General features: G+C 26.0%; 2 protein-coding genes across 2 annotated transcripts; one reads left to right on the top strand and one right to left on the bottom strand.

Moving 5' to 3' along the window:
• Positions 1-2,657: 2,657 nt before the first annotated feature.
• On the bottom strand, positions 2,658-3,756 carry Phum_PHUM459070 (protein phosphatase 1 regulatory subunit, putative; the record flags this gene model as incomplete). The annotated part of the gene is made up of 2 exons (XM_002429968.1): positions 2,658-3,303; positions 3,413-3,756. 2 exons carry the CDS (start codon positions 3,754-3,756, stop codon positions 2,658-2,660), a joined length of 990 nt encoding a protein of 329 aa, XP_002430013.1.
• A 1,003-nt stretch (positions 3,757-4,759) lies between these two features.
• Positions 4,760-8,799, top strand: Phum_PHUM459060 (oxysterol binding protein, putative; the record flags this gene model as incomplete). The annotated part of the gene is made up of 17 exons (XM_002429967.1): positions 4,760-4,874; positions 4,946-5,032; positions 5,173-5,210; positions 5,325-5,561; positions 5,635-5,779; positions 5,858-6,085; positions 6,171-6,340; positions 6,415-6,593; positions 6,691-6,868; positions 6,954-7,050; positions 7,122-7,318; positions 7,413-7,538; positions 7,614-7,757; positions 7,842-7,946; positions 8,043-8,207; positions 8,286-8,476; positions 8,574-8,799. 17 exons carry the CDS (start codon positions 4,760-4,762, stop codon positions 8,797-8,799), a joined length of 2,628 nt encoding a protein of 875 aa, XP_002430012.1.
• Positions 8,800-9,847: the final 1,048 nt, after the last annotated feature.

The raw sequence follows: 9,847 nt of genomic DNA, 5'->3' as shown, positions 1-9,847 counted from the left end.
AAAAAAAAAAAAAAAAAAATGGAAATTAATGAATGAAATAATAATAAGTTTGATTATTATTAGAATTCTTTTAAAAAAAAAAAAATTTATTTAATTTTGTTGGGTGGGACACTAATAAAAATATATTTTTTTTTGGTCCTAAATGAAATAAATAAATAAATAAATAAATAAAAATAAATGACTAAAGTTATTGTTGTCAAAGTAATATATAAAAAAATTAAATTTTAAATTATTACACATGACTTAACTTCTTTTTTTTCTCTTTTTTTTTTTTTTTTTATTAAAAATAAAATAATTAATATTTTTTTTTATAAATTTAAATCGTCAACAATAAAAAGAGGAGGGAAAAAAATAATTTATTAAAAAATTTACACCCGAAAAATAATAATAATAATAATAATAAGTTTAAAAAAAAAAAATTTCCCGAAATGAAAATTCCCCGCGGATTAATTGTTAAATTTTTTTTTTTTTTTTTTATTAAAAAAATTTAAAAATTTGTTAATAATTTTTTTATTTATTTAAATAAAAAGTTTTTGTTATTAAAAATAAACCCCCGGGGGGGGGACCCCCCAAAAAGAAAAAAAAAAAAGGAAAAAAAATGAAAAACTCCCCTGATGAAAGGAAAACGTTCAACATGACACGCTAAAACCAAATGAACCTCTTTTCCAACTTTTCCTCCTTTTTCTACGCTTTTCCTTTAATCAGTTTTAACTCTCCATTTTTATATTTACCTTTCTTTCTCAATTTTAACAAATAACCTTTTTTTTTTTTTTTCTCTCTCTCTCTCTCGTTTTTTTTTTTTCCCCCTTTCATCTCTATTTAATTTTTTAACTCTTTCTATCTTCTTTTAACGTACAAAAAAAAAAAAAAAAAAAAAAAAAAGAATAGAAAATTAAAGGAAGAGGGGTAACCCTTTAGGGATCTTTTCATAACCTTTGTTTTTCCCCCCCCCCCCCCCCCCCCCCCATTTAAAATAATATGGTATTATTATTATTATTATTTTACTTAATGAAATTTTATAAAGTATCTATTTGAAAAAAAAATTTAAAAATACTTTTGCCAAAATGTTTTCAAACATTATTATTATTATTATTATATTTTGTAAAGAGTTTAATGTAAAAGAAAAACGTTTTTTTTTTCCAAGTAATAAACGTTACATAAAAATAAATATTCTTATGTAATGATAATAAAATGCGTTTTTTTTTTTTTTCATGCAAAAAAAAGCACTTTAAAATTTTAAATAATAATAAAAATAACTATTTTTTTTTTCTTTTCACTTTATTTTAGTTAAATCAAATTTATTTTTCTACAAAAAAAAAAAAAACCTCTTAAATTTTCTATTTTGTCGTCCAGGATTAAATAAATATTTTTTTTTTCTGGTGGGAAAATGAAATTCATAGTAAAAATATTTAATTACAATTTCCAAACTTTTTTTTTTTTTTTTTTTCAAACTCGGTGGTGGTTACACTTTTTTAATTTAAATCAATTTTTTTTTTATATATATTTCGCATTCTTTAGAAAAAAAAAAAAAAAATTGTTTTTCATTTATTTATTTATTATTTGTGTAAAAATTTTATTTTTTTTTTAAAATTGATAAAGTTATGTTTGTGTGGGTTAAATTTATTTATTTATTATTTAAAATTATGTAAGTAATTTAGTTTTTTTTTTTTTAAATGACAGTTAATATGATTGACCTAAATTAATAATAAACATAAAAAATTATTAAAATTTTAAATAATAAAATAATTTTTTTTTTTTTAAATTATTTAATTTAAAATCATTTATAAAAAAAAATTTAAAAAGAAGCAATTTAAAAAAACTAGATCATTTTTTTTAATGAGGATATGACCAATTTAATTTCAATTTTTTTTAAACTTTTATTTATTTATTTATTTATTTATTTACCCAAATAACAATTTATTTCTTTTTATAAATTAAATTATATATTTTCCCTAATACTTTTTTAATAATAATAAATTATTAACATTTTTTTTTTCATTGACCATGTGACAATAAAAGCGTAAAAAAATTATCAGGCTATTATAAGTTAATAAATAAATAATATAAAATGATATATATTTTTTTTAAAAATAAATTTTATTGAAATTAAGTAAACAATAAGTTAAAATGAAAAAAAAAAAAAAAAAAAAAATGAGCCCCTAATAAAAATAATTAGAAAATAAATAAATAAATAAAAAAACAATTTTTTTTAAAATAATATAAACTACAAAATTCTATTTGAAAGCCTTTTTTTATTATTATTATTATTAGTTAGCTTTTAACTAAAAACTTATAAATATTATAAAATATTATGAATTGTTAATTAGGTAACACCAAGTTGTGTAAATGCATATAATTAATAATAATACATATATATATAAAAAAAAAAAAATTTTTTTATGTATTTTTAAGGCTCGATAAAAAAAAGAGGTAAAGGCAGCTCACATAAAATGAAATATTTATATATATTTATATATTATGTATTATTTATATAATTTTTACCATGAGTAAAAAAATAAACTTCATTTTATTTTATTAAATGGCTAACATGGAGTAGTTTAAAAGTTAAGTGTGACGAAAAAAAAAAAAAAATGATGATGATGATAAAAATTTGGATTAAATAAAGGAACCTAAATGAAATTTACAATATAAGAATACTACCTGCACAAGGTAGCATCGATTTGTGTCAATGTGGGCAAAAACAATTTCAGTTTCCTTCTATAAGCTATGTCTTTGGCTACTGGATTGTATTCCAAATAAATTGTTTCTAAATTTTCAAGAACTTTTAGCTTCTCTATACAACTCCAATCTTCAATAGAATTGGAATTTAGCCAAAGTTCACGGAGACCTGATAAATGCAAAATGTTATCAATTAATTTGATTTTATTCGATGCTAAATCTAATGTGTTCAACATTGTGCAACCTCCTAGCCCTTCTATTGTATCAATCAAATTTTCAGACATGTAAAGCTCTTCTAAATTATGTAACATTTCCAATCCCTCAATTTTAGTCAAACGATTACTCATAACTCCGAGAATCTTTAAATTTGACAACGATTCCAAATTTTCAACTTTTGTTATTTTATTTTTACCTAAATGTAATTCGACTAAATTTGTTAGGTTATCCAAATTTTCTATTTTCCTGATTTTATTATCTCCCAATTCCAGGTGAGTCAATTTAACTAAAGATGATAAATTTTCAATTTGTTTTATTTTATTCGAAACTAAATATAATCGAACCAAATTTTTTAAAGCATCAAGACCTTGTATTTGTTTTATCCTGTTATAAGATAAATCCAAAACTCTAAAAACAAAATAAAATGATATTTTATAATTAACTTAACTACTATATTAAATATTTGAATTTAAATTAATTGCAAGCTGAAATTTTGTAATTAAGTATTAAAACGTACTCTAAATTGGTCAGAGCTTCCAAGTTTTCTATTTCCGTAATTTGATTATCGTATAATTCCAATTCGGTAAGTGTTGAAAGAGTTGATAAGTTTTCTATTTTTTTAATAAGATTCCAACGGAGACATAATTTTTTTAGTTTGGTAAGGGGTTCAAAATTTTGTATTTTTGCTATTCTGTGATGATTTAAATCCAATTCTTCGCTTTCTGGATCAATTACAACTGTTTCTTCATCATTAGGTTCTTGTGAAAGTATTTCATTGGGAGGACCCATTGTATGCGGTGATGTATCCACAATCATTTGTTCCTCTTGAACTAAACAATTTCCTTCCCCTGCTTCACTCATTTTATAAACTTTTCCTTACGTAAATAATTACAAAGTAAAATAACGGAAAAAAACTGTTTTTTTTTCTCCTTTTTTTGTGTATTTTAAAAATTTTAATACGATACTTTGAATTATTTTTAATATTTTGTCGTAATTTTTCAATTTGCGACACAATTTTGTCGTTCATATGTAGACACATGTTGGTAATCGGTGTTTTACATAATTAAAATAACAAATATTTTTATATGATAATCTAAAAAATGTTAATTAGGTAGTAAATTATATTTTAATTACACATTCAAAAATATTTCTTAATTAAGCTTCAAAGATTATCTTTTTTTTTTTTCGTGCCTTTATTTTCAATTCTTTGTTCAACAAATTCAAGAGGCTGACATATCGATCTGCCCAAAGTACATCGGTATTTTTTTCAATTTTTTTTTTTTTTTTTTAAAGTGGCGCTTATATGTATATATATATATTTTTAAAAGATTCTTTTTATCTATTTTTGACGTTTCTTAAAATTATTTATTCAGTTTCAGTTATTCTAATTTTATAAATCAAGACCTTTATTGTCATTATTTTTATTGAAATGTTAATTTATCATTTGTTATACCGGTTATTTTTCAAATGCGAAAATTCATATATATGGTTTATCAAAAAATAATAATAATAACAAAAGAAATGCCCTGATAATTTAAAGGTTCTTAATTAGCATTTATCTAATTATAAATCACTAACTTATTGATCCCTACATGTTTAAATAGACTAAACATAATTAAATTACTGGTCTTAAAAAATGTACCAGTTATTGCATTTATTACCAACCAAATTTAAATTTTTTCTTACACTAGTCCTCATTAATTTTTCAGCAGATATTCAAGATGGTTAAATATTACAAATTTTTTGTATTAGTTCTCCTTGTTTCCGAGTATAAGTTGCTGTGATGGTTGCAATATGATAGAAGTGTTATTAAAATAAAACTTTAAAAACTGATCACATAAAATTGTTGATAATATTAGTCAGTATGAATGCCTCAACCCAACAGTCACCAGGAGTTGATTTCAAGAGAACCCACAATGATTCTACTAGTTCATCACATGATTTAAGTAATAAAACGACTCCAGTTAACAGAACTCCAGGTTAGTATTATTATTAAATAAAAATTGTATTTAAAAGTTTTATTCTTTGTAGTAAACAGAAATCTTTTCAGAGAAAAAACCTCAAAGAAGGAGTTTACAATTTTTTTTGCCCAAATTACCTTCTAGCGAATCTATAAATATGGCTTCAAACACTCCTTGTAAGTTACCACAAACTTTTCAATTATCATCAATTAAATAAAGTATTGTAAATTTAATTATGTGAGATTGTAAATTTACAATGCTAAATGTTAAATAAGGACCTGTTATTAATTAATTAAACAATTTTTTTTTTTTTCAGCACCTAACATATTAACCCCGAATAGTGCTTTGGAATCGGTCAAAATGTCAGATTCTATATTAAACACAGATAAGGTATTTATTTATAAGATAAAAGTAAATTATTAATATTAAAATTTTATTTAATGTGTGAATAACTGAAATATTTTGCAGTCGCCACATCTGTCCGCTTCAAAGTTAGCTAGAAAAGAATCATACAAAGCCCAAAGAAAAAATTACAGGCAGGAAAAAAAACGAGTTGCTGACGAATTGCTTAATTCTCTTAAAGATCCATCTGTAATAGTTCTTGCAGACTGGTTAAAAGTGAGAGGAACCTTAAAGAGTTGGACAAAATTATGGTGCATTCTTAAACCTGGTCTTTTACTTCTTTACAAAAGTCCTAAAATTAAGGTATTTAGATGATTTCGAGTGAGACTAGTTTTTATGTTTCCCTAATTCTAAAAAAATTAACATCATCTTACAGAGTAATCATTGGGTTGGAACCGTCGTGTTAAATGCATGTTCAATAATTGAAAGGCCGTCCAAAAAAGATGGATTTTGTTTTAAATTATTTCATCCCATGGAACAGTCTATTTGGGCTCCAAGAGGGCCAGAAAAAGAAACCATTGGTAAATCTTTGATAAATTCTTTATGTTTTTTTTTTTTTTTTTTTTTTCGTACATTTATATAAGAATGAATTTTTTTAGGTGCCGTTGTGCAGCCATTACCAACATCGTACTTAATTTTTAGAGCTCCTTCTCAGCAAGCGGGTAAATGTTGGTTGGATGCCCTGGAGCTTTCGGTGCGATGTTCCACTTTGTTGGTTCGATCCTTTAGTCGACCAAGTCACGTCCAAACTTCTGATAACGATTTAACCGCCAATCATGACACTCAGTGGAGTGAAGCTGATTTTGAAAAGCATTTTGTTGATCACGGTGAGCAAAGTTTTTTTATTTTTTTTATTTTTCCAGTCATTTACGAAGTAATAAATGATTGATATTCATATTTAATACTTTTAAGATTCCGATGCTGGAGGTGGAGATCGAAATAGCGGAACCGAACAAATGTCCGTTTCAGAATCCGATTCTGAAGTATCAGCAAAGTTTGAAGAACAAACGGACTTACCGGAACACGAAGACCCACCGGAAACCGAGTATATTCAAAAAGAAGAAGGAGACGTTGCTTGTTCGGTAAGTATCTGGTTTTAAAAATACGACTCATCATCAAAATAAATTAATTTTCTATCATTCATTTTTATCAATAGCAAGGAGAACAAGTGGAAGAGCTAGCGGAAGAAAATAAATCGTTAATATGGTTTCTCGTGAAACAAGTTCGACCCGGAATGGATCTGTCCAAAGTCGTTTTACCAACATTTATTCTAGAACCTCGGTCGTTTTTAGACAAACTAGCCGATTCGTATTACCATGCCGACATTTTATCAAAGTGAGCAAGACAAAAAAGTTATCGACAAAAAAATAATTTGATGAAAATCCTATGAAATGTATTGAAAATTTATTAAATTCCATTTTTTTAATCGTAGGGCAGTCCTGGAAGACGACGCATTTACCAGAATGAAAATAGTTGTTCAGTGGTACTTATCTGGATTTTACAAAAAATCAAAAGGATTGAAAAAACCTTATAATCCCATATTGGGAGAAAGTTTCAGATGTTTTTGGAAACATCCCAACGGATCTCGTACTTTTTACATTGCCGAACAGGTATTTATTTGTTTAAATCTGTTTAAAAAAAAAAAAAAAAGTGTCTGTACTACCTCTATAACTCATTGGGAATTTTCGTAATTAGGTATCTCATCATCCTCCGGTTTCTGCTTTCTACGTAACCAACAGACAAGACGGATTTAGTATTAGCGGTTCTATATTAGCAAAATCTAAATTTTACGGTAGGTATCGTTGGACTGGACTCATTTACACTCCGCGATTGTGTTTTACTTATTCATGTCATTGATTTTAGGTAATTCGACTTCGGCAATACTGGACGGGGTAGCCATTTTAACCCTTTTGCCAAGAGGAGAAGAATACTCTATAACGGTTCCATATGCTCTTTGTAAAGGAATTTTAGTCGGGACTCTGAGTATGGAATTGGGTGGGAAAATTTCAATAGAATGTGAAAAAACGGGATATAAAACAGAATTAGAATTTAAGTTGAAGGTATTTTTAAGTTTTAAGTTTTAGGTTTTTTTAATTATAAAAATTTTCTGTCAAAACCTTAATCCTTTTTTTTTTTTTTTTTTACTTTTTGCAGCCCTTAATTGGAGGTTCGGATCAAATAAATGGCATATCCGGAAAGTTGAAGCTGGGTAAAGAAACATTAGCGACCATCGACGGTTATTGGGATGGTTTGACTAATATTAAGGATAAAAGAACAGGAGTAAGGGAGTTTTTCAAATACTATTTTAAATTATCGACGGTTCAAAACAAAATAATTTTTTTTTTTTTTGTAAAGGAAGAACAGGTTTTATGGCATCCGACACCAACCATCCGGTCTACAAGACTAAAAAGATTTACAGTTCCTTTGAATAGTCAAGAAAGTTACGAATCGGAAAAATTGTGGGAAAAAGTTTCGGCTGCCATTTTGTCGGACGATCAGGTATTTGAGAGAAAAAAAAAAAAAATTGATTGGTTTTTTTTGGTATATATATTGACTACGAAATCATTTTTTTTTTTTTAACAGGTAGCCGCAACCGAAGAAAAAACCGCGCTGGAGAACGCTCAAAGAAATTCGGCCAAATCGAGAAAAGAATCCGGAACGGAATGGATCCCTAAATATTTCGAACAGGTGAATTTTTTTTTTTTTTTTCGGCATCGCCATCAAGTTTTACTTTTCAAGAGAGGAATTATAAAAAAAATTTTCCTTTTTAAATAAATGAATTAGAATTTAATTAGCGGCGCTTGGGTTTACAAACATTGCGATTTAAGGCCCTGGGATCCCCGTAACGATCTCATACAGTACGAATATAATTACATAATATTAACGAAAACGAGACATCGAACTCCGATGATTCGAACTTCCAGCATAGTCAGCGTGGAACCGTCTTCCGTGAGTCGATTAAAAATGTTTTTATTAGGGGTAAAGAGCACATATATATTATTATTATTATTATTTTGCATTTTCCAGGTGCAACCTCTTCTTCAAACAGAATCCCGGTCTTCGTTGTCCGTGTTAAAATCATCCAAGAGGAGAATAACGAGCAAAGCGAAAAGGCAAGAAAGTGTGAGTTCGTCGCAAGATGGAGAACTTCATAGCGATTCGAGTCAGTGGGGTAACAACACGACAAACACGACAAGGCATAATAAAATCGATGACAGGTACGTACGTCGGTTATTATTATTATTATTATCGGTAAAGGTTCGAAATGATAATAATAATAATAATAATAATAATAATAATTATGAATTATTTTAGGATAATGGATAAAATGAAAGGACTCGAACAAGTATTGAAAATGAACAGCGATAAATTAATGAAAATACAACAAAATATGGAAACGCTGGGGAAAATGCAAAGGGAAAGAGATAGAAAATTATTAAATCGTCCCCCCAGTTTATTCAACATGGAAATTTTATGGGCTTTGGCTCTAATATCCGCATTTCAACTCGTCGCCATGTGGTTTTTACTTAAAAAAGGATGAAAGGACTTTAAATAATTTCGATATCAAACGAATCAATATCAATCAATCAATCAATGAAGGAAAAAAAGAAAATTTGAAATGATTGGGGAGGGGAAGGGGGGGAGGGAGGAATTTGTTATTAATTACGTTGTTTGCGAATACGTTTAATTAAAAAATTTGAATTTTTTAATTATTTTTTTTTTTTCTCGGTTTTTTTTTTTAATTTAATTTATGAGGGATGGATGGAGAAAAAAAAATTAAATTTATTAAACGAGGATATTATTATTATTATTATTATTATTTCGGCAACGAGTAATTTAAAAAAGAAAACAAGTTGAAAAATTCTGTAATAATTTTTTTTTTTTTTTTCCTCGGTTAAAATTAAAAAAGAAAATTGTGTCTTCTTCTTCTTCGTTTTTTTTGTTTTTTTTTTGAAAAGGAAAAGGAAAAATTAAATCGATTTGTTGTTGTTTTTGTTGTTGCTGTTGTTGTTGTTGCTGTGTAATCAATGAATGGCGCGTACAAACGATGGTAAAAAAATTTCTTCCAAGTGTTTAATTTTATATTTACACACACACACACACACACACGGATATGCATCCTTTAAAAAATATTTAACACACTTATTTCTCAATATTATTATTATTATTATTATTATTATTTAAATTTTTAAAAGAATTTTAAATTTTATTAAATGCACGAGGGGAGAAAAAAGAAAAAAAAAAAAAAAATTTATTTGAAAATTATTTTTAATCGGTAACTAGTCAAAGGAAAAATTATTATTATTATTTTTTTTGGGTAGTCGATAAAGATTAAAAAAAAATTTTTTTTTTTTCTAAGATGATAATCATTAATGATAATTATTATTACTATTATTATAATTATTATTAGTCGCGAATAAAAATGTACATAATAAATAATTTATTATTTTTTGTCATTATTTGTGGGGTTTTTTTTATTTTATTTTATTTGTTTTGTTAAAAAATTAATTTGAATGTTTTTTTTTACCTTTCATCACGAGTTTATTATTATTATTACTATTATTATTATTTCATTGTTAAACGCGATA

Source organism: Pediculus humanus, genomic scaffold (assembly GCF_000006295.1).
Source record: "Pediculus humanus corporis 1103172108238 genomic scaffold, whole genome shotgun sequence".
Lineage (NCBI taxonomy): Eukaryota > Metazoa > Arthropoda > Insecta > Psocodea > Pediculidae > Pediculus > Pediculus humanus.
This window is presented reverse-complemented; position numbering and strand designations above follow the sequence as displayed.